This window comes from Balaenoptera physalus, assembly GCF_965194825.1.
Source record: "Balaenoptera physalus genome assembly, chromosome: 6".
In the NCBI taxonomy this organism is placed as follows: domain Eukaryota; kingdom Metazoa; phylum Chordata; class Mammalia; order Artiodactyla; family Balaenopteridae; genus Balaenoptera; species Balaenoptera physalus.
Window position 1 is genome coordinate 98,191,022 of NC_138885.1, and position 25,567 is coordinate 98,216,588.

Below are 25,567 nucleotides of genomic sequence, written 5' to 3' on the forward strand. Positions count from 1 at the left end.
GAATCCAATTCCATTTCTAGAATGAATGTGAATGCTCTCAGCAGGTGTATATTTTATTGTCTGTTTTATGAATTCATATCAGTAAGAATATAACCACATGGATGCACCCAGATTCTACATTAGGACATTTTTGTTCATTGAGCTAGTGTTTAGGAGAATAATCTGTATTTATAAAGTGTGACATAACTGCCAATTATTCCTATCAGGAATTACAACACTTTCTATTGACAATAAATGTCACATTTGACAACGTTCGCACACATTTTGCGTGACACGACTTTCAGAAACTAAGTGCGGTGGCCGTCGGGTCTTCTTTAAAGGGAGACCAGCTTCCCTTGCTAAGTCAGAATCCAAGAGGTGGCAGGGGAGCTGAACCCACCTCCCTGACTCTTTCCCTCCGAGTGTGTTGCCCTGGGAGCTGTCCCTTCGTGGTCCCTGCCCCCAGCTGGCCATCTTCACCTCTGTCCCTGCAACACTTAGGCCACCGTGTCCCCAGACCTGCTGCCCCTCTGGCTTCACCTCCAAGGGGTTTGAGCTGCTGACGGCTCACCTGGCACGCCTCCCTCCCCGACCCTCTGCTTTTCCTCCTTCCGTCTCCGGCTCTTTGGGGACCTGGTCCTCTGCTCTGCCTTTCAGAGTGCGGTGTACAGACCTTCTGCTGCAGGTTCTTTTCTCGCTGTATGTTTCCAGGTGGCCTCACCTGCCTCTGGTTAACCCACTGATGCCCAACACGGTGCCTCGGTGAGCCCCGCTTGGCTGTCCAGTTAACACTTCCAAGATCCTCCGCCTAATCTGAATCCCGAAACCCCGCTCTCTCTCTGTGTTTATATGTCAGACAACGGCAGCACCACCCAGCCAGCTCATGTCTCTGTCTGATGTGCTCGTGCCCTTGAGGCCGCCTCAGGGCCTTTGCTCACGCTCTCGTCTCTCCCTGGACGTTGACCCCGTCCCTGGCCTCTGTCCCAGCCTCCATCAGCCCTGCTCATTCCCAGTCACAGCCGCGCCCCTTCTCTCTTGCTTTCAGAACCCACGTTTGTCTGGGTATCTGGTGCCCGTATGCTTTATGGGCCTCATCCCACCCTCAGGTGTAAATATGGACCAGTCTAAGTCAATGATTGCCTTTGGAAAGGGCATGATTGCAGCTTTGCCAGTGAGGCTGCTTGTGAGTGAGGGGGGAAGTTCCCCTTTCTTTCAGAAAGAGACGCAAGACTGGGTGAATAAATTACATGCCTGGTACGTAACAGCTGATACGCACTGTTGAATCATAAGTATTTATCTGAATTAATGGTATGTCATGCTGTAAGAGGGAGGAAGTTCTGTTTCTGACTCTTGTACTGAGAATTTATATTTATGATTAGCTATTTTGTAAATTTATTTATTTATTTATTTATTTATTTTAGGCTGCATTGGGTCTTCGTTGCTGCGCGTGGGCTTCTCATTGCGGTGGCTTCTCTTGTTGCAGAGCACAGGTTCTAGGCATGCGGGCTTCAGTAGTTGTGGCACGGGGGCTCAGTAGTTGTGGCTCGTGGGCACTAGAGCGCAGGCTCAGTAGTTGTGGCGCACGGGCTTAGTTGCCCCGCGGCATGTGGCGTCTTCCTGGACCAGGGCTCGAACCCACGTCCCCTGCATTGGCAGGTGGATTCTTAACCACTGTGCCATCAGGGAATCCCTGATTAGCTATTTCGGGTTTGAATAAAATTGTGCCTTTATATTTTTATAATTGCTGCATTTTGATATCAATTTTACAAATCAGCATAACTGTTAATGGTAAAATATACCGTATTCTCTTCTCATCTCTATCCTGCTGAGTATTATCCTTAATGATTTCTCTTCAGATAATTATACTTTACCAAATGGCTCCATTAGTTGACTCTTCACATTATAATTATCTTAAGTTTTTGTTACGTGCTGAGGAGCATGAAATTACTCCTCAACTGTAAACCTGGGGACATTCGGACCCCTTGAGGCGGCAGCAGTGCTTTGGGGAAGGTGTGTGGGCTCGACATAGGCAGTGCTAGTCCTGTCATCTTGGTGATAGATCCAGGCTGTCATGGCTTGTGTGACAAGGTAGACAAATAGCAGCTTCTGCATTTGTGGCATTAGAAACGCCAGAGGTTTCACTGCCTTCCTGCCGGGGAGGGCAGCCAGGAGAAGTGGCGCCAAGCTGGCCTTTTCCACAGCCGTGAGGGTTTTCCTGAAGGGGTCAGGACTTTATGAAGGTAAACTTAAATGTCATTTGGAAAAGTACTTTGTGGTTACAGATGTGTACGTACCTGCACCTGCGTGCACACCATTTATGCGTGTACATCACTAACAGAGCAAAGTGTGAGCACCTGTTAGGAGCTGTGCTGGGAGCTGAGAGGACAAAGCAGGACAGAAGGGGTCCAGACACAAGGTGCATGCCGGTGAGCACCCCCCAGCTCCCCCCACCCATGACCACTAGAGGAGGTAGATTCTGGAAGCGCAGGCTTTGGGGCGGGGCAGGGGGGCGTGAGTGGCGGGCGACAGGTGCTTCCTTCCTGCCCCGAGTGGTGACTGCTGCTTGTTGCTGGGGGTACGGCTGCGGCTGTGTGCACAGGAAAAGAGTGACACACGGAAAACATGATCGCAGATGTTTATGGCTGTTATGAGGGAGAGAGACACGACCTTCCGAGAATACCGTATGTGTTAATCATAAGTGCTCAGCTTGGCGTCTCGGGAGGCTGCCTGGACCATCAGCTGCCCGGTTATACCCTGGCTCTGTGACCCCAGAGTCTGGGGCCTGGATGCTCTCAGGTGACTCTGTGCGACGGTGAGCAGGTACCAACTTCTTTGTGTGACTCACCTGTAAGGTCGGGAGAAAAATAGGGAGGATACTCATATCTCTAGAATAATGACTATCATTTAATTCTTTTTTTTTGAGGGGGATTAATAAGAAAAGATCCAGGTGGGATAGAATTGATTACAAACAGGAGACAGTGTGTGCGTGCATGTGTGTGTGTATGTTATAGCACATTTGGAAAAATCATTTGCTCTTATTAGTTATCTATATTATACACATTAGTGTATATAAGTCATTCCCAATCTCCCAATTCATCCCAACACCACCACCACCCTGCCCCCGCTTTCCCTCCTTGGTGTCCGTATGTTTGTTCTCTATATTTGTGTCTCTATTTCTGCCTTGCAAACCGGTTCATCTGTACCATGTTTCTAGAGTCCACAAATATGCGTTAATATACAATATTTGTTTTCCTCTTTCTGACTTACTTCACTCAGTATGACAGTCTCTGGGTCCATCCACATCTCTACAAATAACTCAGTTTCGTTTCTTTTTATGGCTGAGTAATATTCCACTGCGTATATGTACCACATCTTCTGTATCCATTTGTCTGTCGATGGACACTTAGGTTGCTTCCATGACCTGGCTGTTATAAATAGTGCTGCAATGAACATTGGAGTGCATGTGTCTTTTTGAATTATGGTTTTCTCTGGGTATATGCCCAGTAGTGGGATTGCTGGGTCATATGGTAATTCTATTTTTAGTTTTTTAAGGAAACTCCATACTGTTCTCCATAGTGGCTGTATCAATTTACATTCCCACCAACACTGCAAGAGGGTTCCCTTTTCTCCACACCCTCTCCAACATTTACTGTTTGTAGATTTTTTGATGATGGTCATTCTGAACAGTGTGAGGTGATACCTCATTGTAGTTTTGATTTGCATTTCTTTAATAATTAATGATGTTGAGCAGCTTTTCATGTGCCTCTTGGCCATCTGTATGTGTTCTTTGGAGAGATGTCTATTTAGGTCTTCTGCCCATTTTTTGATTGGGTGTTTTTTTTTTTTTAATATTGAGCTGCATTAGCTGTTTATATATTTTAGAGATTAATCCTTTGTCCATTGATTCATTTGCAAATATTTTCTCCCATTCTGAGAGTTGTCTTTTCATCTTGTATATAGTTTCCTTTGCTGTGCAAAAGCTTTTAAGTTTCATTAGGTCCCATTTGTTTATTTTTGTTTCTATTTCATTTCTCTAGGAGGTGGGTCAAAAAAGATCTTGCTGTGATTTACGTCAAAGAGTGTTCTTCCTATGTTTTCCTCTAAGGGTTTTATAGTGTCTGGTCTTACTTTTAGGTCTTTAATCCATTTGGAGTTTATTTTTGTGTATGGTGCTAGGGAGTGTTCTAATTTCATTCTTTTACATGTAGCTGTCCAGTTTTTCCAGCACCACTTATTGAAGAGACTGTCTTTTCTCCATTGTATATCCTTGCCTCCTTTGTCATAGATTAGTTGACCATAGGTGTGTGGGTTTACCTCTGGGCTTTCTATCCTGTTCCACTGATCTATATTTCTTTTTTGGGCCAGTACCATATTGTGTTGATTACTGTAGCTTTGTAGTATAGTCTGAAGTCAGGGAGTCTGATTCCTCCAGCTCCGTTTTTTTCCCTCAAGATTGCTTTGGCTATCCGGGGTCTTTTGTGTCTCCATACACATTTTAAGATTTTTTGTTGTAGTTCTGTAAAAAATGCCATTGGTAATTTGATAGGGATTGCATTGAATCTGCAGATTGCTTTGGGTAGTATAGTCATTTTCACAATATTGATTCTTCCAATCCAAGAACATGGTATATCTCTCCATCTGTTTGTGTCATCCTTGATTTCTTTCATCAGTGTCTTAAAGTTTTCTGAGTAGAGGTCTTTTATCTCCTTAGGTAGGTTTATTCTTAGGTATTTTATTCTTTTTGTTGCAACGGTGAATGGGATCATTTCCTTAATTTATCTTTCTGATCTTTCATTGTTACTGCATAGGAATGCCAGAGATTTCTGTGCATTAATTTTGTATCCTGCAACTTTACCAAATTCATTGATTAGCTCTAGTAGTTTTCTGGTGGCATCTTTAGGATTCTCTATGTATAGTATCATGTTATCTGCAAACAGTGACAGTTTTACTTCTTCTTTTCAGTTTCTATTCCTTTTATTTCTTTTTCTTCTTCCAAAGAAGAAGCACTACCTGACAGCACTATTTACATAGTTTTTTGCAAAACTATGTTGAATAGGAGTGGCAAGAGTGGACATCCTTGTCTTGTTCCTGATCTTAGAGGAAATGGTTTCAGTTTTTCACCACTGAGAATGATGTTTGCTGTGGGTTTGTCGTGTATGGCCTTTATTATGTTGAGGTAGGTTCCCTCTATGCCCACTTTCTGGAGGATTTTTATCATAAATGGGTTTTGAATTCTGTCAAAAGCTTTTTCTGCATCTATTGAGACGATCCTATGGTTTTTATTCTCCAATTTGTTAGTATGGTTTATCACACTGAATGATATGCATATATTGAAGAATTCTTGCATTCCTGGGATAAATCCCACTTTATCATGGTGTATGATCCTTTTAATGTGTTGTTGGATTCTGTTTGCTAGTATTTTGTTGAGGATTTTTGCATCTATATTCATCAGTGATATTGGTCTGTAATTTTCTTTTTTTGTAGTATCTTTGTCTGGTTTTGGTATCAGGGTGATGGTCGTCTCATAGAATGAGTTGGGGATTGTTCCCTCCTCTGCAATTTTTTGAAAGAGTTTGAGAAGGATGGGTGTTAGCTGGTCTCTAAATGTTTGATAGAATTCACCTGTGAAGACATCTGGTCCTGGACTTTTGTTTTTAATCACAGTTTCAGTTTCATTACTTGTGATTGGTCTGTTCATATTTTCTATTTCTTCCTGGTTCAGTCTTGGAAAGTTACACCTTTCTAAGAATTTGTCCATTTCTTCCAGGTTGTCCAGTTTACTGGCATAGAGTTGCTTGTAGTAGTCTCTTATGATCCTTTGTATTTCTGCAGTGTCTGTTGTAACTTCTCCTTTTTTATTTCTAATTCAATTAATTTGAGTTCTCTCCGTCTTTTTCTTGGTGAGTCTGGCTAAAGGTTTATCAATTTTGTTTATCTTCTCAAAGAACCAGCTTTTAGTTTCACTGATATTTGCTCTTGTTTTGTTTCTATTTCATTTATTTCTGCTCTGATCTTTATGTTTTCTTTCCTCCTACTAACTTTGGGTTTTGTTTGTTCCTCTTTCTCTAGTTCCTTTAGGTGTAAGGTTAGATTGTTTATTTGAGATTTTTCTTGTTTCTTGAGGTAGGATTGCATTACTATAAACTTCCCTCTTAGAACTGCTTTTGCTGCATCCCATAGGTTTTGGATCATCATGTTTTCATTGTCATTTGTCTCTAGGTATTTTTTGATTTCCTCTTTGATTTCTTCAGTGATCTCTTGGTTATTTAGTAATGTACTGTTTAGCCTCCATGTGATTGTGTTTTTTATGTTTTTTTCCTGTAATTGATTTCTAATCTCCTAATGTTGTGTTTGGAAAAGCCACTTGATATGATTTCAGTTTTCTTAAATTTACCAAGGCTAGATTTGTGACCCAAGATATGATCTATCCTGGAGAATGTTCCATGTGCACTTGAGAAGAAAGTGTAATCTGCTCTTTTCAGATGAAATATCCTATAAATATCAATTAAATATATCTGGTCTCTTGTGTCATTTAAAGCTTGTGTTTCCTTATTAATTTTCTGGCTGGATGATCTGTCCATTGGTGTAATTGAGGTGTTAAAGTCCCCCACTCTTATTGTGTTACTGTCGATTTCCTCTTTTATAGCTGTTAGCATTTACCTTATGTATTGAGGTGCTCCTATGTTGCGTGCATATATATTTATAATTGTTATATCCTCTTCTTGGATTGATCCCTTGATCATTATGTAGTGTCCTTCTTTGTCTCTTGTAACATTCTTTATTTTAAAGTCTATTTTATGTGATATGAGTATTGCTACTCCAGCTTTCTTTTGATTTCCATTTTCATGGAATATCTTTTTCCATCCCCTCACTTTCAGTCTGTATGTGTCCCTAGGTCTGAAGTGGGTCTCTTGTAGACAGCATATACGTGGGTCTTGTTTTTGTATCCATTTAGCGAGACTGTGTCTTTTGGTTGGAGCATTTAATCCGTTCACATTTAAGGTAGTTTTCGATATGTTTGTTCCTATTACCATTTTCTTAATTGTTTGGGGTTTGTTTTTGTAGGTCCTTTTCTTCTCTTGTGTTTCCTACTTAGAAAAGTTCCTTTAGCATTTGTTATAGAGCTGGTTTGGTGGTGCTGAATTCTCTTAGCTTTTGCTTGTGTGTAAAGCTTTTGCTTTCTCCATCAAATCTGAATGAGGTCCTTGCTAGGTAGAGTAATCTTAGTTACAAGTTCTTCTCCTTCATCACTTTAAATATATCGTCCCACTCCTTCTGGCTTGTAGAGTTTCTGCTGAGAAATCAGCTGTTAACCTTATGGGAGTTCCCTTGTATGTTATTTGTCGTTTGTCCCTTGTTGCTTTTAATAATTTTTCTTTGTCTTTAATTTTTGTCAGTTTGATTACTATGTGTCTTGGCGTGTTTCTCCTTGGGTTTATCCTGCCTGAGACTCTCTGTGCTTCCTGGACTTGGGTGGCTGTTTCCTTTCCCATGTTAGGGAAATTTTTGACTATAATCTCTTCCAATATTTTCTCGGGTCCTTTCTCTCTCTCTTCTCCTTCTGGGACCCCTATAATGCGAATGTTGTTGCGTTTCATGTTGTCCCAGAGGTCTCTTAGGCTGTCTTCATTTCTTTTCATTCTTTTTTCTTTAGTCTGTTCCACAGCAGTGAATTCCACCATTCTGTCTTCCAGGTCACTTATCCGTTCTTCTGCCTCAGTTATTCTGCTATTGATTCCTTCTAGTGTAGTTTTCATTTCAGTTATTGTATTGGTCATCTCTGTTTGTTTGTTCTTTAATTCTTCTAGGTCTTTGTGAATCATTTCTTGCATCTTCTCAATCTTTGCCTCCATTCTTATTCCGAGGTCCTGGATCATCTTCACTATCATTATTCTGAATTCTTTCTCTGGAAGGTTGCCTATCTCCATTTCATTTAGTTGTTTTTCTGGGGTTTTTTCTTGTTCCTTCATCTGGTACCTAGCCCTCTGCCTTTTCATCTTGTCTATCTTTCTCTAACTGTGTTTCTTGGTCCCCAGGCTGCAGGATTGTAGTTTTTCTTGCTTCTGCTGTCTGCCCTCTGGTGGTTGAGGCTATCTAAGAGGTTTGATGGGAGGCTCTGGTGGTGGGTAGAGCTCTCATTTACCAGTTTTCTTTTACATAGGATGCCTCATTTACTAAAACCATAGATTCCAAGTTGCTCCATGAAAAATGTGATATTCTTAGCTGTCAACATTAGGGAATTTCCCCAATCACATTTTTAAATTGATTTAATGTGTTATTTTTGAAAACATAAGTTGGGATATCACAAAATGGACTTAGCCTGCAGAGGCTTACTTTCAACCAGAGAGCTCCATTTCCATGTTCCGCTTAACAGAACCCAAAATGATCTTCCTTCCCAAACCTCTTCCTTTTCCTGCACTATCTAAGAAAAAGTAACCACACTCTACATAGTTCCCTAAGCCAGAACCCTAGCAGCCATTTTTGCTTCTCTTTTCCCCTTCCCGCTCCATATCTAGTCACTGAGCACTTCTATTCTACCTCCCAGATGACCTCAGATCCTTTCCCTCCACTCCAATCTCTGCCACTGCCTTTAGTTTGAGCCCTCACTCCTCTCTTAGATGAATATAAAGTCTCTTAATGGGTTTTGTTGCTTCCATCAGTCCTACTTATTCTCAAGCGTGACCTCACTACAAACCACCTGATAGTGACTCCTTAACTTCACAACATTCAATGGCTCTCATGTTTCTGGGAAGAAAACCAAGCTCTTTACCCCAGCTTCTACTTGGGGTTAATAGATCTAGGTTTGAATTTCAGGTTTAAGTACTTTGCAGCAGTGTGACCTCAGACTGTTGGGCTTTCTAAGCCTTTGTTTTCTCACCGTGCCTGAGGTCACTGAGGGCAGGACTATTTTTCACACACGGGTGCCTGGCATGTAGGAGGGACTAATCAATGTTGAATGAAGGGAAAGTATTTTAAAATCCACATCAAAAAATTGTTCCTCCTTAAAAAAAGAAAATCCTGATACACTATGCCACTTCCAACCAAATTTGACTTTGACCTTTATTTTCTGATGATCACAATAAGGTGCCTTTGGGGATCCGCACAATCGGGGATCAAATCCTGGCCACACCCCTGAGCAATCATGTGACCTTGGGAACGTTACTTAGCTTCTGTAAAATCTGTAAAATGAAGGTTTCTGAGGATTTTGTTCCCGAGGGTTAAATGAGTACCTCACTTGGAACGGGGGCGGGCGCATAGTGTTTGCCAAATGTTAACTATCGTTATCATCTTCATCAAATCAAGACCGTGGTACTTCACTTTGTGACTCTCAAGTTTGTATGAGAAAATCGTGCTTTATGCGTTGTTGTTGGCTAAAGTAGGGAAACCTGGAAACTCCTGCCGTGGAAGAGAGCAACAGGCGAGAAAAGCGAGTTGCTGAATCCCAGCGCCTCAGAGGTGGGAGGGAGGAGTTCGGTCCCTAATTTACTGATGAGGAAGTGGAGGGGTGACGTGTCCTCGAGTCTCATTCAAGACACAGCCACAGCTCTTTATTGAGAGTAGGACCAGGGCCCCGGGGGTTGCTATGGTTAAACTGTAGGCGGAAACTAACACTCTTTGGAAGGCAAGACAGGAGGAGCATTCAGTTATAAAAAACGGTCAAAAATTGGGGTGAAACTAAGTTCGTTGAGCAATACATCAAATGAGTCAACTGTGGACCCAGTGAAAGCGAGTTGCTAACTGAACTGGCATTTTACGAACAGGGGCTTTCTACAGAGCCCACTGACTCAGGACGGCTTCGATTAACAAACTCCCGCGGCGCTTCCCGCAGGACCGGAAAGCTCGGAGCGCGAGAGATGAATGGAAACCAGACTCTGGGGCGCGCTGCTCGGGGGGCGGGGCAGCCGCGGGCGGGGGCGGGGCATTGTGAGTCACATGCCTGTGCTCTGAGGAGGGCGCGTGGAGGGAACTCTGGTCGTGATTGGTCCGTCGTAACCAGGTAACCGAAGGACACATTCCGGTAGGCAAGGGCCGGCCGGGCTAGCTACTTTCAGTCGGGAGGCTGCGGCGGAAGGAGGAGGAGCTCCGGCTGCGCTCTCTCCCTCAGTGGCTGCGCGTCTCAGCACTTGTCTGGTTCCTAGCCCTTTTAAATAAGCCGGTCTGGTCACCGCCCTCACAGACTAGTTGGTTCCGGGGAGGCGGCGGCAGGGGTGCGGCCGGGGCCGGACCCCTGCCCGGGGCCCGGCGGCTGGGCGGGGGTGCGGCCGGGGCCGTACCCCTGCCCGGGGCCCCGGCGGCTGGGCGGACAGGAGAGCGGCGGGCGAAGTCGCGTCTGCATGTGCGGCACAGCCCCGGCATAGCCCGGGGCTGCCAGTGCCCGCCGCGCCATTGTTGGGGGAGGGGGCGGCTTCTGAGCTCGGCGGAGTCGGGGGACGAGCGGAGGCGGCGGCGGCGAGGAGTGAAGGCGCCCCATGGGGAACTCGCTGTGTTGTTGCCTGTCCCCCAATGCCAGCCCCAAGTCGGGCCGGCGCAGGGGGTCAGCGGAGCCGGACTGCGAGTCTGAGGTCTACAAGGCGGCGGCCGGGAACGCGGTGGCAGTAGCTCCGGCGGCGGCTACCGTGGAACCCGCCGAGTTGGATTTCGCAGGTGGCGAAGGCCACCACCTGCAGCACATCAGCGACCGGGAGATGCCCGAAGGTAAGAAGCGGCGGGCGCGCCTCGCCCCTCGCGGGGTCGGCGCCGTCTGCTCTCGGGCTTACCTCTGGCCTCCGCCGCCCCCAGGGTCCCCCGGGAGGGAGACGCCGCCTAGGGCTCCTTCTTGCCCGGAGTTGGCTCTCCCAGGGCTGGGCACCGGGGACGAAGGCTGGCTCTGCTTGGCGTCCCCACCCCTTATTCTTTACCAGTCGCGTCCGGCCAGTCTCCTTCCCTCTTCCCTACCCGAATGCCCAATTCTTTCCCCCATTCCCATTTCCCAGCCCAGCCTGAGACCCTCCAATCCGCGGCCCTTCCTGTTCGTGGTTCTATTTAACATCTCGTGGGACTTAGCAGAGACTTTCTGGTGTAGTCTGTCTTTTCTTAATGCAAACTTAAATACTCTAACTTCAGCGTATCCATCCCGTCTCCCTATCCAGATGGTACCTAAGCGAAGGAACTAGGTAAGGGCTTGATGATAGACTTCTATTCGTTAAGGTAGTTGATACTCGAGACAATTAAGACAAACATTAGAGGATTTGTCATTTAAATTCAAAATAGAGATGGACAGAGTCAGTGTGGTGTTCTTAACTAAAATTCTTTGGATTTTAATGTTTTCAGTCGCCCTGATAGAAGCTACTTTATCCCTTCTAACTATAATTTGAACACGATAGGAAAGAAAATGGTGGGAGAGGGGCTTAAAATAACTGTGAACGGTGTGAAACGTTACTGCCACGGCTGCAGAGAATAGTTGTTGGGTTTTTTTTCTTTACCAAAGGAGACCCCATGGAGTTCTGATTACTTTTAAATTCCCACTTTGACACAAGTATGTCTTCAGTTGCACAGCCTTAACCGACTTCTTTTGCACGTTGCCTGTTCTAAGGGAGGGGTGAGGTGGTTCCTGAGACTGCTGGACACAAGTTTCAAAGGAGAAAAAACAAATTCAGATTGTAATTTGTAATATAAAGGTTTGGGAGTTAACATACCACATCCATCCTGCAGAAAAATGTCTCCATGGCTCCCTCCTCCTCCGCCCCTCCCCCCCCCCCAGTAGAATACTATTTAACTTTAGGAATGTTCAGGTAAAAGTTCTGTAGACTAAGTGGCTGGGGGTGGGTGTTGTCGGGGAGGAGAGGAGAGAGAGAAGAGAGGAAATGTTTGATTTTTGCCTCTAGAATTTTGGAAAGGGATGGCTCTAGGTTAAAAAAAAAAAAATTCTGGGTAGCATAGTGGCACTTTAATAAAGACTGTTCTTTGAAGTATAAAACATTGTATCATAAAGATGTTAAAGCCCCACTGGCCCATTTGTTTCATTTAAATGCCAGAGATTATTTCATTATTTCATAGACGAAATGTCTTACAGCTCTTCTATTTAAATTTTAGTTGGGTTTATTTAATTTCTTTAAAAGTTAGAATAATTAAGCCTGTGGATTCACCCTTATGATGGACGTGGCTTTGTAAGTGGAAAGTACTCCCTTTTCAGAATCGTTAGATATTGTGAAAGAATGAACAAATTATGTGAATTAATTGTAGCTTTAAACACAAAGCATGTAAGTACTTGTGAAAACTGCTCTGCTTGTTGCTATAAGGTAAGCCTCTAAATGATTTTCAAAAACAGTTGGCTAGTGTAGGATGAGAGACGAAAATTGGACCTTTATAGAATTCTTTTAAGATTTACAATGCATTTTCTTGTGTATTTCACTCGGCCCTTCCATCTACAAATAAGGCCCGTATATATTCTCCCTCTGTTGCCGATGAAGAAGCCAAGACTTAGAGATCTGAAATGACTGTGTAACACAGCTACTGAACAAAAGAGACAGACTTGGGAGGTGGTAGATATGCCAAATTCAGTTCTTGGGATGCTTAAGAAACTGTTTAGAGTGCACCTTATATTTTATTATAATTTATCCATAAGTTAGGCCTATCTCAGCATACTCCAGTTTTGATTATTGCCATTCCAGTTTATTGTACACAACTCAGAAGCAACATTTACCTCTCCATTCTCTGTCTGTACATACACTGCAATGGATATGAATAAAAGTAGAAGTCATGAAATAGCCTAAATTTATCAGTCAGGTAAACACGTTGATATAATTTAAAGAGTTTGTTCTGGTGAAATCCAATTGAAGCCGAGAATGCCCTGGACAGAGGGACATTAGGGGAAGCTGGTAAGCGGGCAGGTAAGGTACTAAGCATTTAGCATACGACTATGTATGATAAGGAAGGAGTGCTAAATCAGGAACTGGAAAAATAGAGTTCATGAGTACAGAATTTACCTTTTTATGTTTAACATGATTGTTAAAATTTCATTTCAATTTGTCTTTTTTGGGGGGGCATTCGATAAAGTGATAAGAGAAACCTCAATTTCAGCATTTGCCTATTAATTAAGTTTCCATAGAAACAAGGTCAGAACACCAAATATAAAGTACAGGCACATTGGAAGTTTGCTCTTCATGTCTTTATTTCAGACAATTTTGTATCAGTTTCCCTGGAAACTGAGAAATACCTACTCAGATATAAAACATTTTGGCTTTTCTACAGTGAAGAATTATTTGGTTACTTAGAGAAAATCGTACATAAATGATGCTCTGTCTTGTTCTTCAGAAACATTGGAGAAGAACATGATTTCTTCAAGCCATCTCAAAAAAGTAACTCCTAAGAACGTAGTATAGATTTCAGATAGACTCAAAAGAATTTTTTACTACTTTGTCTTTAACAGTATATCTAATATAACTGATGGTAGTGTCATAATAGAAAAGAAGATGCTACGGTCCTATTATCTGATTTTCCTTTTATTCATCAACTTTTCATACAACCTTTATGTTCTGACCTTAGGAGCTTTGCTAATTTTCTGGTGAAAGGTGCTCTCTCAAGTGACCCCTACCTCCCATCCCCCTGAAGAGTGGGTAGGGAAGGAATTGGCAATATGATGTGGAAAAACCTCTGAGCAACAGATCTTTCCTTTTTTTGGTGACAGTACTAATGAACATTTGATGTGAAAGATTGAGAAAACACAGAAAAGTCCTTCACTCACACTCAGAATATCCAGAATTTTTATTAATATTTTGGTGTTGATTCTTCCTGAACCTTTTGTATGCATATAAACATAACATTGTGTTTATTTTACAAAGATGGGATTGTTCTTTATGTGCCACTTTGTAACTTTGTGTTATAAAGGAAAGTAACGACATGAAGCTCCTGGAACTGTGCTGACACCTAGAGAGTGCTCCAGGGTGATGTATTTCCATGCAACTGCGCATAGCTCTACAGCCTGCCTTTTACCAACTGTTTACTGGGCCATCGAATGGTTGGAGCATAATTCATTTACCCAGCCTTTATGGTTGAGCATCTTTTATAATCCCATTATAATGCTTTATTCAGGGGACACAGATAAAAACTGATGCATTGTATTGATACTTCCCTATAGCATTCTGATTGTACACTTTGTCTTACGACTTAATTAAATTCATAGGGTGAGTCATTTTGTAGTAAAGGTATTTTAACATTAAATGTTCTTTTCCCAAATTAAAGTTACCATTGATTTTTCACTGAACATTAGATTTCCTCTTTTAGGTTTTCGTGGTTCTTGGTCTTGGACCTGTCTTGTGTCTTTGATTCTGAGTAACTAAACTACTACTCTAAGAGATCTGAAATTAACTCTGGTCTTAGGTGACAGACACATCAAAAGACAGCATTAGAAGAAATCTTAGATGATGTGGGAAAATTGGGAGAACCTTAACTGGTTTTGGGTACACTGAAACATGATTATTAGGCACCATTCCAGAGGCAGGACAAACAGTGGTTAGACAAGACAAAACCCGTATCCTAACTCAGGTCCTTACTTTCTAGAGGTGCCTGGGGGCTGACGACACAAGAATAACATCAGGTAGTGAGAACACTAAGAAAGAAAATGAAGGTAATGGGCTGGGGAGGAGGACAGTTTTACAAGGGGTGGTTAAAGACAGCTTCTCTCCTTAAGCGACCCATGAGCAGTCCTAAGAGAGCCATGTGAGGCTGTGGGAGAAGAGGCTTCTGTGCAGTTCCTAAGAAGGGAATATGCTTGATGCGTGCCAAGGACAGAAAGATGGGTGGCTGCAGCTGAGTGAGTGAATGCCAGGAGGAATATGGGGGATTAAGACCTTGTATGCCTAGTGGGCCTTGACCAAAAAATATGAATTTTAGTCTAATTGTAATGGGAAACCATTGAAGGATTATATGCAGGGGAATGATGTTAATTCTTAGAAAAAGGGAAGGGGGGTAGAGAGGGTGGAGGGAGATCAGACCAGCTACTGTGTGAGAATAGACTGTAAGGGTGGAAGGAAGCAGAGAGGGAGACCAGTTAGGAGGCTGGTGCGGTAGCTCAGGTGAGAGCCAACAGTGGCTTGAACAAAAAAGCGATATTAATAAGGGTCTAAAATAGGCTGTAGTATATAGATTGCTCTTGCATTTCATTTGATTCTCACCATGTTCTGAGTTAGGTAGTGTAGGAGTTCTTCTCTTAGGTATAAATTGAGTTGTCCAAGGTTTTAAAAATGAGTATTGATAGAGAGTAGGACTGTAAATTCCAAATGCATGGCATATAGGAACAGAATTTATTGTTGACATTATGTGAGCTTCTTTGGAATACTACCTTTTTTCTCAGCCTTTTTTGTTGTTGTTGTTTTAGTGTATTAAAGTAATAAAACTTAAGAGTTAAAACAGTAACACTGCGTAATGTGAAATGAAATGAAGGTAACTTGCAACCCAGAAAGGTTCTTAAAAGTCCAAGAAACTGAGTAAAGTACTCTTTAGAAATATATAAAGCCAGGTGTACTTACCTATGTGTCACCTCTCAGTCATGATCACTGTAACACTGATTGAGGATTAAAATAAGGCAAAAGTGAGAACCAGGGTAGAGGCAGGTACAGAAGCAGTTGGAAACCAGAGCTGGGAAGTTTGGAAGCCAGGATTGTCCGAAGCTAGGAAAGCAGGATCAAGGCTTGGGTGAGCAGTAGCCTGGCAGGTGCAGGAGCCTGCTGTGTACCCGCTGGTGAGGCAGCCCAGCTCAGGGCTGGCTGGCAGGAACTCCCTGACTGCGGTGGAAAGTGTGGACGCAAAGAGATGAAATCATCAGTTTACATGGTAATTGTAAAGATTGTAATGTTTGTATTATGAGCCATAAAACTAATACACTGTACAGTATAGGGATGCTAGGGCAGTTCAGTAAATGCAGTGGTTACCGTTAAGTAAACTGGTGCTCAGCAGTTGGCCCAGAAACTGCTGACATCTCCTGTTTATTTGGAATATATTGAAATCAATATGTCGATATTAATCGCTTTCTGAAATATGCTGCTTCTGTCAGATGCTTTCTTGGTCACTTCCCTCTCCCTCTAATATTTTAACAAGGACAAATCATTTATCGACAGTTTGATAGCATAGTTTTAACACTTTTAGCCTTCAGTAATGCATTTCATTTGTTCTAAGTTGCCTATGTTTTCACACTTTTAACAACTGCAATTGAGATGGATCTTAACAACTGGTAGAATCTTAGATTGGAGGAAAAACAGTATTCAGTGTCGGTGGTGTTTTACAGGTTTCCTCTGAGGAATGTTTACATGAAGACGGAGTTTAATTTTTTTTTAATCATACTTTTTCTACATCGACCTATCATGCTGTCAAATAAGTTGCAATTTAAATTGATAATACAAAAATGATGGGTCTTAAAATACAGTTTTAATCATAACCCCTAATCATGAGCTCAAGAATATTTCTCCTGGGTAAAACATTCTTAGAGGTTTCTAAAGAAATAACTTTCGGAAGAATCCATGTAATTTCCTGAATGCACAGTAATTTCCTGAAGTCTCTAAATTACTGTGTGTGCATGTGGTGGGGAGAGGGATGAGAGGGATGGTGGGTGGTAAAGCTTTGCTTAATAGTTGGCAGTCTTACCTTTGTGATAGTGAAGAGTGTGGTAGGTTTTATCATAGTCTCCTTAGGCTCTTGGGAAGATAGTTCATGGGAAGTGCAGAAATATTGTGTGTATGTATGAGTTTACTGTCTAATGGCTCACATGTCCATTCTATAAGATAGTGATGTGGTATTTTTCATTAGCAAAAAGTGCAAGTTATATAGAAAATTGTTAGTTATATAGGCTATAAACAAAAGATTAATATTTTCTGAAAACCTCATGCAAACTGACAGCAGTAGGGCCCTGGTGTTTACAGTACATTCAAATGATAGGCCAACTCACCAAAGTGGAAATAACACTGATAACTGTGGGAAAATGGTCAAACTGTAATCAAAAGAAATACAAATTAGATCTACAGTGAGGTTCCTCGTTCATATCAGTAGGAATTTTTTTTTTTTTTTTCAAGTATCCAAAGCAAGGGTAGGAACTCAAAATGTCATGATTGGTAGCATTATACCCTAATGTGCCCCCCACCTTCTTTAGGAAGCAATTTAGCATTGTACATGGAGCCGTGAAAGTGATCTAACCTTTTGGCTTAGTCATTCCACTTCCGAAGATCTTTGCTAAGGAGATAAAACCATTATTTTAAAAAACTATGTACATGAAGATTTTCCTCATAATATTTTAAGAATAGAACTTTGTAAGCACCAATCCCCAGCAATAGGGGATTGGCTAAGTCCAGTATAGGAATAACACTTGATGGGCCAGTGTGTATTCATTAAACAATAAATATGCAACAGTGGGGTGGAGAGCGCTTGTTAGTAACAAGAAGACATAAATTGTACACTAATTAGAGCTTTTTTTAACGTATAAGAAAAGCAACTAAAAGTAACGGTTGTGAATCATTGTGTGTTAATGATTGTGAATGGTTGTGTGTAACTTTTAAACAGAGCATCGTTTTGTCTCATGCAGATTTTTGTTCATGATATTTGTTAAAGGAATGAGCAAGTGACTTTTACCTTTCCCCACCTTTAGTGTGATCATCAGTACTGCTGATTAAGCAGGTCTCCTTCAGTTGCAAGTTAAAAGAACATCACAGAGTTAAGCACTACTTGACCCAGGAGTTAAATGATCTCCTCAGTTCTGCTCTCCTCTGTTGTTGTCTCCTGAAAAGCCTTTCCCCTCATGATAGCAAGGGGAGTGTCCAGCAGCTCAAGACTAGCTAAGGATCCTAGAGTACAGTTCTGCCTTTCTCTTTTCTTGGCAAGTCCCAGGACAGCTGTGATTGATTGGCCGGTCCTGGGTCCTGTGCCTCCCTTTGAACCCCCTAGGATAGAGTAGGGAGAGTGCCAGCTTTTTTCTGGTCACTTGGGCTAAGTTTACTTTTTTTTTTTTTGCATGTTGTCATTTCTTTTATCCCAGCCTTCTTGACTTTTGTATTTAGATCTGTAGTAGCACATCTTGGTTTCGCGGGTGTGTGTGTGTGTGTGTGTGTGTGTGTGTGTGTGTGTGTGTGTGTGTGTGTGTGTGTGTGTGTGTTAAAGCTTGCTTCTCTTTGATTCTGGCACTTAATTTTCCTGGACTTCCATTGAAAATTGTTAAGTTTTACCATGCCATAGACACTGATAAATAAGACAGCTACTTTGCAAACATTTCTGCTTATTTTTTAGATTCAAATGTAGTCTATTTACTTTCTTTTTGGTATAGGTAAGTAGTCATGAATTCTTTCGGAAGCTATAGGTTAGAGGCAGCTGTGAAAGTCTCTGCCTGCCATTTTGTGTACAGCTGAAATAATTTATTTTCCCATTGTCTTAATTTTTCAAATATGTAGGAGAAAAAAACTTTAAAATAATTGTATGGGTCTTTTACATAAAAATGTTGAATAGAATATTTTCTCCAAAAGCAGCTTGATAAACTTCAAATTCAGTGAAGGAATTTTCATGAAGAACAAAGCAGTTGGTTTAGCTCTGTAAATTACTAGTGCTGGCAATGACATTAAAATGGATGGCTCAGATTCCTGTTAAAACGGGAAGTCCAAAATTACTGTTCGTGCCACATTCTTTCTGGGTGGGAAAAGGGGATTCTAGGTAGATACATTTGTGAAATGCTGGGTTAGACAGAATTCACTACTAGACTAATTAGTTTTTAATATATCAATGTGTGTATTCTTTGGATTCTCTAAGAGGCAGGGATATATTTGTATTTCACTTTGACCATCAAAGCCATCTTTCAAAAACAGATCAGTTATTATGTGGTTTGGGAAATAATTGCCTTAACCATTACTCTTTATCTGAATCTTGGTCCAGTTTCTTAAAAGATTGGTTAAATGGTTTGAGATGGACTTTGCTGAGGAAGTGTCATAGGGCTTTTATGTTTGTTTGTTTGTTTGAAACAACAACCTTACTATCCTGTGTGGTAGCTTGTGCTTGTTTTGTATTTCTGCCTAAATAGAAGACGCTATCCCACCTTGGTGCAAGGTGGGCTACAGGCAGACCCACCTTTTCGTGTAGGTATGGCCAAAATTTTTTTCTAGTAGCCCTATGATCTGCTCCAGAAAGTACTCTTATTGAAGCCCCAAATTAATCATGCAGCGTGGAATGAAGAAGTGAGTTTAGCTTTGGAAATAGAGGGCAAAGTTAAAAATCACTCTCATGGAAGTGTTCCTCTAGATTAGAACATTGAACTTTTATGTAGTCCTCTTAAATCTGCCATGATGAATAGCCCCCAGATAAACCACAGCCAATGAAATGAGTTCATTTGTTGAATGGAGTTAGAATTAGCCATTTGATTGTCTGAAGAACATTTGCCAAAAGCAACTCACTTCGTTTTGGCATATTTGATATATTGAGCTGGTATCTGACAGTAGTTGGCCACAGCATAACTTGCTTCTTGAGACTGTTCCTGGAATGTGCTAGTAATATCAGCTTTAAAAGAGGGTGACTGAATTTTTAATTGATAAATAGGAGGGGAGTCACATATATGATTCATCTAAAAATGGCATAGATTATTTAGGTGCAAGTTAAAGAAGTCTAAGACATAGCCATGGTTTTACTCCACATGTATGGAGAGTTTCTACAATTTTGCTGTTTCCCAATAGAATTTTTATATTGTGCCTTTACTAAAATTGCCTTTTTGTCATTACTAAAAGCTCTTCTCAAGACTATTAATAAGTGGTTTCAATCAATGTGTAGCTATCTTTAAAATCATGTATTTTTCTACTCAACTAAATCACCACACCTTTTTCTCTTCTTCCTATACAGACTTAGCTTTGGAACCAAACCCTTCTGACCACCCAAGGGCAAGCACCATTTTTCCGAGCAAATCTCAAACAGATGGTAAGGCAATGCTTTTTTTTCCCTGAGAAAAAGAGTGAAAACTGTTTTTGTTTTGTGTATTATAGGAGGTATTTAGAAAAACTCTTACAGTGGTTTAAATGTTTCACTTTTTTATGTATTCACTTGTCTTATTTTAATATGTTGATGATACAGTTTCCTTTAGTTGTCAGTGTTTTAGGGAGGAGAACACTTAGACTATCTGTTTATACATTTTGCCACCTCTTTATCAACATAGTCAACTGGCCACATGATTTAGATGTGGTCTATTTCTCCATGCTACTTTGTCCTTTTCCCCTTGCTCCGAAGAGCACATATGTTAAAGACAAATGATAGGGTTTAGGTCACAGTTAGGTTTTCATTTGGTCAAATCAGAAAAATCAGTTGTTATATGTGGGAATTGAGCCTTGTGATTTTGGCCCTGTTTTACACAGTGTTCAACCAGACGAGCCTATCTCACATCCAGATTTATGCTACTCAGAACTTTTAAGCTATTCAAAACTTTCTCATCCTAATGTAGTGCTGTGCCAGGGTAATAAGAGCAACATGCCATATGGGGTTTTCCAGAAGATTATCCTCAGCATGTGAAACTCATATACATTTCCTGTGTCCTCCTTGTTTTAAGATGAGAATCAGAACCGTAGAATTTTTTGCACTCCTGCTTGCCTGCTTGTCTTCCTGAATGTTATGTTAAATCCTAGTTTATTTGCTAAAAAGCCATACGTGACCAAGTTTTTCAGTTGATTACGAGAGCAGGAATACAAGAAGTGAACATTCCATAATATTTAAAGTGATGCAGCACAATAAAAAACGGAGGTTTGGTTTTTTGTTGTTGTTGTTTTGCTTTTGGTTTTTTTCCGTTAGATCACTGGTTTTTATAAAAGGATATAACTCAGGAACAGCCAGATGGAAGAGATGCATAGGGCCAGGCATGGGGACAGGGCACAGAGCTTTGATGCCCTCTGCAAGGGTACTACATGCTCACCAACCTGGAAGCTCCTGGGGTTTCTAACTTGCATTTTTCTAGTGTGTGTACTTGAGCCACTCCTTTCTGGTTAGGATTGCTCTATTTCTCAGTTTCTTCCAGAGCCATGAGCTGCTCACATGTAGAGGGGCTCTGGAGACAGTAAAAGAAAAGCTGTCCCATGCCTGTCTCTCTCTTCAGCCTTAAGGAATCCGTGCCTGTGATGCCTGTCTGGAGTTAAAGGAGGCAATGTGAGCAAGAGTGTGGCCTAAGACCCTCTTCAGGCTTTTATTCTTCTGGCCTTTGTTGGAGCAAAACCGTTTTGTGTGCTGTAGATATGTTCATTTAGGTCAGCACACTCATTTTAAAATTTACGTTTAACATAGGTTACTTTCCAGTTGTGTATTTTTTCAGTAAGGTATTTGAGTAGGTTACCATTAAGTGGTTCAGGATGCTTCCAGAGATCCTGGTGCGTTCGGAGACGAGTGCCTGGCCAGAAACTGGTTCTTAGAGTCGTCATCTGTAGATTGTGGTAATTAAAGTAAGCTGTGTGTAAATGAAGACTGAGAAAATACTCCTGGCTAGTAGTTCAGCTATGCAGCAGGTACATTTTTTTATTAGCTAAGTTTCTCACCTGGCCTGATTTGCTTTGTCCTTTTCTTTTGTAAATGGGGAGTCTTTCATTTGTGCCTAATACAGAATATCTATTAGGTCAAAAAAGTGAAACTAAGTTTTTAGATTTTATTTATAGGACTCATCTTGCTGGGTGATTTAAATTATATATTTTGTTGGAAATTATTTTAAAAAATAGAATGGAATTCTATCTCATTGTGTTATTGGTAATCCATCAGATAATTAGTGACTACTTTTATTTTTCTATGGCATTTGTATCAGAATTCATCAGTTAATTTTTTTTATTCTTAGTGCGGGAAAAGAGGAGGAGCAACCATTTCAACCATGTAAGTAAACAGTTGAAAAGTTAAGAAATTAATAGTTTGAATTAAAAATATGTCTGCCATGATTCCTAAAAATATGATGGATCCAATACTGTTAGCATGGACCTCTTTTTTGTAGATTTTCTAAATCTCTATTTTCCTAATTATCAAATGTATTCAGGAAAGTCTTTGACTTAGTAGTGCCCATTTTTTAAGGGTTCTGACATTTACGTTAAATTTCACTAATACGGTTGTAGTATAAAGATCTGCCTTAAATTCTTTTGCCTTATTTTTTTGATCTTATTTTTTAACCAAAGTAATAAAAGTATAACAGGTAAGTTAATTTTTAGCACTGTCCATTGACTTCTTGTCATAGCAGGTGAAAGCTGAGCTTCTTCGCTCCACCATGACGTTATTTCCCTCCCTGTGTTCCCTCAACATGTATCAGTTTTTATTAAATCAGAATCAATGTTTACATTACTACGACTCTGCAAATATTGTGCATTGCTGAGCCATAGAGTTCTCTGACTGTGCCTCCTCCTTGTACACCCTTCATTCTTTTTCTTAAATATTAATGAAATTGGAGCACTTCTGCACTTCTCTAGGATAACCCAATCCCCCTTTTCCTAGCCAACGTGATCTCACACAGCCAAATGCAGTAAGTAGCTCCCTGCCCGGTCTCCCTGCTTTCACATTCTTCATTTTTTCTGTGGAATTAATTTCCTGACTATATTCACTTGCCTGTTTTCTAACAGCTATTTTTTTCCCCAAATGTTTTAACATTTGTCACATGCCTATGAAAACTATTTTCCGTCTACTAAGCCACATCTGTTCCATTTTTTTCTTGGAGACACTTTGCCCCAATCTTTTGTCTTCCTACTCCCATATAGACTAGTGTTCCCCTAGGCCTGCTCTATGCCTCTTTTCCTGGGATATCTGTGTGAAGTCATCTGGGATCTCACATAACTCTGCTCTCTTATGTTGGATCCCCTATGTCCTAGATTCTGTTTCCCTCTTGTCTTGTTATACTTCCTTGTTTTACTGGAGCACATTTTCCTGGGAAAAGGGCACATGGGCAGAAAGTTTAGAGAGATCTAGCCTCTCTGAAACTCCTTCTATTTGATAAAGTATAGAATTCTCAGTTGAAACTAATTGTTGCCGTTCTAAAGACATTTCCCTCTCATCTTCTCATTTACACTGTTGCTCTTAAACCTGTTGACATTGTATGGTACATTGTACATTACCGATTTTAGTCATTTTCCCCCATCCCTTCCTTCTCGGGAACCTTTTAGTACCTTCCCTCTCCCTGGGATTTTGAAATTTCATAATTTGGTTTGGTATAGACCTTTTTGGTGTGTTTCTTTGATATTCTGTTTTTTTCTTCCAGGTTCCTATTATTCAGATGTTGGAAGTCTTAGACTTACCAGATCGCTAACTTTTTTCCCCTCCTGCTTTGCATTTTGTCTTTTTGTCCTGCTTCCTGGAGATTTCCTTGACTGTGCTCTAATCCTTCTATTGAATATATTGTTTTGTCTACCTTATTTTCAATTTATAGAGTTCTCTTATATCCTGTCATTCTTTTTTTCACTGATGCAATTTCAAGTTTTCATTTGCTCCTGAGTTTTTATCACTCCCATCAATTCCTTCTTCCCGTTTTGTTTTGTTTTTTTTTAAAGCGTCCTTATATTTTATTTTATTTATTTATTTTTTGGCTGCATTGGGTCTTGGTTTCTGCACGTGGGCTTTCTCTGGTTGCGGTGAGCTGGGCCTACTCTTTGTTGGGTGCGTGGGCTTCTCATTGCAGTGGCTTCTCTTGTTGCGGAGCACAGGCTCTAGGGCGTGCGGGCTTCAGTAGTTGCGGCTCATGGGCTCTAGAGCGCAGGCTCAGTAGTTGTGGCGCATGGGCTCAGTTGCTCTGTGGTATGTGGGATCTTTCTGGGCCAGGGCTCGAACCCGTGTCCCCTGCATTGGCAGGCGGATTCTTAACCACTGCGCCACCAGGGAAGTCCCATTCCTTCTTCCTGTTTTCATCTCTTACTTGTTGGGGGCTTCCCTCAAACGTGTGATGGTCCTTGGCTGTCTGTTAAGATCTAATTGGAAGCATCACTTGGACAACTCGTTAACTGATGGGCCTCACTGCAAGGATTTGGGGACCACGCCTCTGAACTCTGAGCCTGCCTTGGGTTCTGTAAGACAAACTGGTTTTCTTGTTCCTGTCCTAGTCAGCCTCTGTAGGTACCAAGGTTGTGCTTCCTCTGTTCTGCCATGTCAGTTACCACTCCTTTATCTAGTCTTTTCACCTTTCAAACATTAAAAATCATCTGCTGTTTATCCTGTCTTATGTATAGCTTTTTTAAAAAATGCCTTTAATTCTAATGAGATGATATCTGAAAGAAGGGGGAGAGGAAATAGATTTGTGGTCAGTCTACTCAAACTTAGATTTATTCTTTGAATATAGGTTCTGAGTTTGAAGTTTAATGCAATATAATTAACGATATTAATTCAGACAATATTTTTGATTATACCTATAATTAGAATATTATACTTTTCTACTAAGGCCTTGAGTATGAATTCTATTCAAACCACTCACCCTACCATATTGTCCATTAATGTGCAACATAGATGGAGTATTACAGACTTTTCAGTGAAAGTCATTGATTCTTAATAAACGTATCCAAAACTTGTGAAAAGGGGGAAGAAAAAAGTGAACTTCAGCTTTATTCTCTCTCTGTTTTTTTTTTTTTTCATTTATATACTTTTATTTGGGAATGTTTAAATCAATACAGAGAAAACGAAATTTCAGAGACAATGAATATCATTAGTTTGGATATCATTACTTTATTATAAAAGAAACACGGAAATTATTTACAGGATGAAAGATTTCAGAACTTCAGTGGCAGCTTCACGTGATGCCATTGGGGGAACGGGCAGCTTCACGTGATGCCATTTCAATAGTGACTTATTTTAGTCGACATATTTTCCAAGAATGTCACCATCTCTAAATAAGAAATAATCCTTGTCATCTAGAACTACTTTGGTGCCTCCATATTCTGGGAGAAGAACTTTATCTCCAACTTTCACACTAACTGGTTGAATCTCTCCACCCTTTCCTTTAGAGCCTGATCCAACAGCTACTACCATTGCTTGCAATACTTTTCCTTGCGATTTTTCTGGAAGCATAATGCCTCCTTTGGTTACAACTTCGGGTGCACTTCTTTCAACTAATACTCGGTCAAAGAGGGGAAGAAACTTTCTAAATGCCTGTCCTGCCATGACTCGGGTTGCCGCACTTCGTACTCTCGCTCTCTCCAGCTTTATTCTTTTAATGGGTTAAAATCAGAGGCAGTAGGCACAATGGGAAGAGTCATTGGGTGGGGGCAGGATTTCAACAGGTACTTGACCTTTAATGATAAGCTTTGAGGGTTGTTACTTACTAGCCTCCTAGGTATGATTATTTTCTAGTCTTCACCATTAAACCTGCAGTCTACTAAGCAACCTTTCCCCTTATAAAGATTGTAAAAGTCCATGTATTTTGTCCTTAGTGCTGAATGAAGATAAATACTCTTCTTCAGTGACCAATTGAAATAATACCTATGAACATTAAACTGTCAGTAGTGTTTTTTGCTACTTGTTTTTTTTTTTTTTTGTATTTGCATTTTATACCCTTATGTGTGTCAGTGCAGTTTATTGAGGTTGTGAGCCAGCAATGGTAAAGCTTTAATCATAAGGGACAGTTATCTTAAATTTTCAAGCAAGATGAGAGGAAAGTAATCTGCTGGCA

At 40.9% G+C, this 25,567-nt stretch overlaps 3 protein-coding genes across 3 annotated transcripts in view; 2 read left to right on the forward strand and 1 right to left on the reverse strand.

The window, feature by feature from the left end:
• LOC309663397 (cyclin-Y-like protein 1) overlaps positions 1 to 25,567 on the forward strand; it is a 596,208-nt gene that overhangs the window by 176,615 nt on the left and 394,026 nt on the right. The window lies entirely within an intron of this gene.
• Positions 10,273 to 25,567, forward strand: part of LOC309663399 (cyclin-Y-like protein 1) — a 409,321-nt gene continuing 394,026 nt past the window's right edge. The window contains exons 1-3 of the mRNA XM_082467403.1: positions 10,273 to 10,674; positions 19,816 to 19,890; positions 21,776 to 21,810. Coding sequence (XP_082323529.1) covers positions 10,449 to 10,674; positions 19,816 to 19,890; positions 21,776 to 21,810 — 336 coding nt within the window. The 5' untranslated portion in view covers positions 10,273 to 10,448. The remainder of the gene's footprint in view (positions 10,675 to 19,815; positions 19,891 to 21,775; positions 21,811 to 25,567) is intronic.
• On the reverse strand, positions 24,480 to 25,491 carry LOC309662656 (10 kDa heat shock protein, mitochondrial). Its single transcript, XM_082465623.1, has one exon. The coding sequence runs from the start codon at positions 25,057 to 25,059 to the stop codon at positions 24,751 to 24,753; it is 309 nt and encodes a 102-aa protein (XP_082321749.1). The 5' UTR covers positions 25,060 to 25,491; the 3' UTR covers positions 24,480 to 24,750.

What these genes read in the sequence shown, in the direction of transcription:
- LOC309662656 (XM_082465623.1), bottom strand. Translation starts at nt 25,059, where the DNA reads ATGGCAGGACAGGCATTTAGAAAGTTTCTTCCCCTCTTTGACCGAGTA.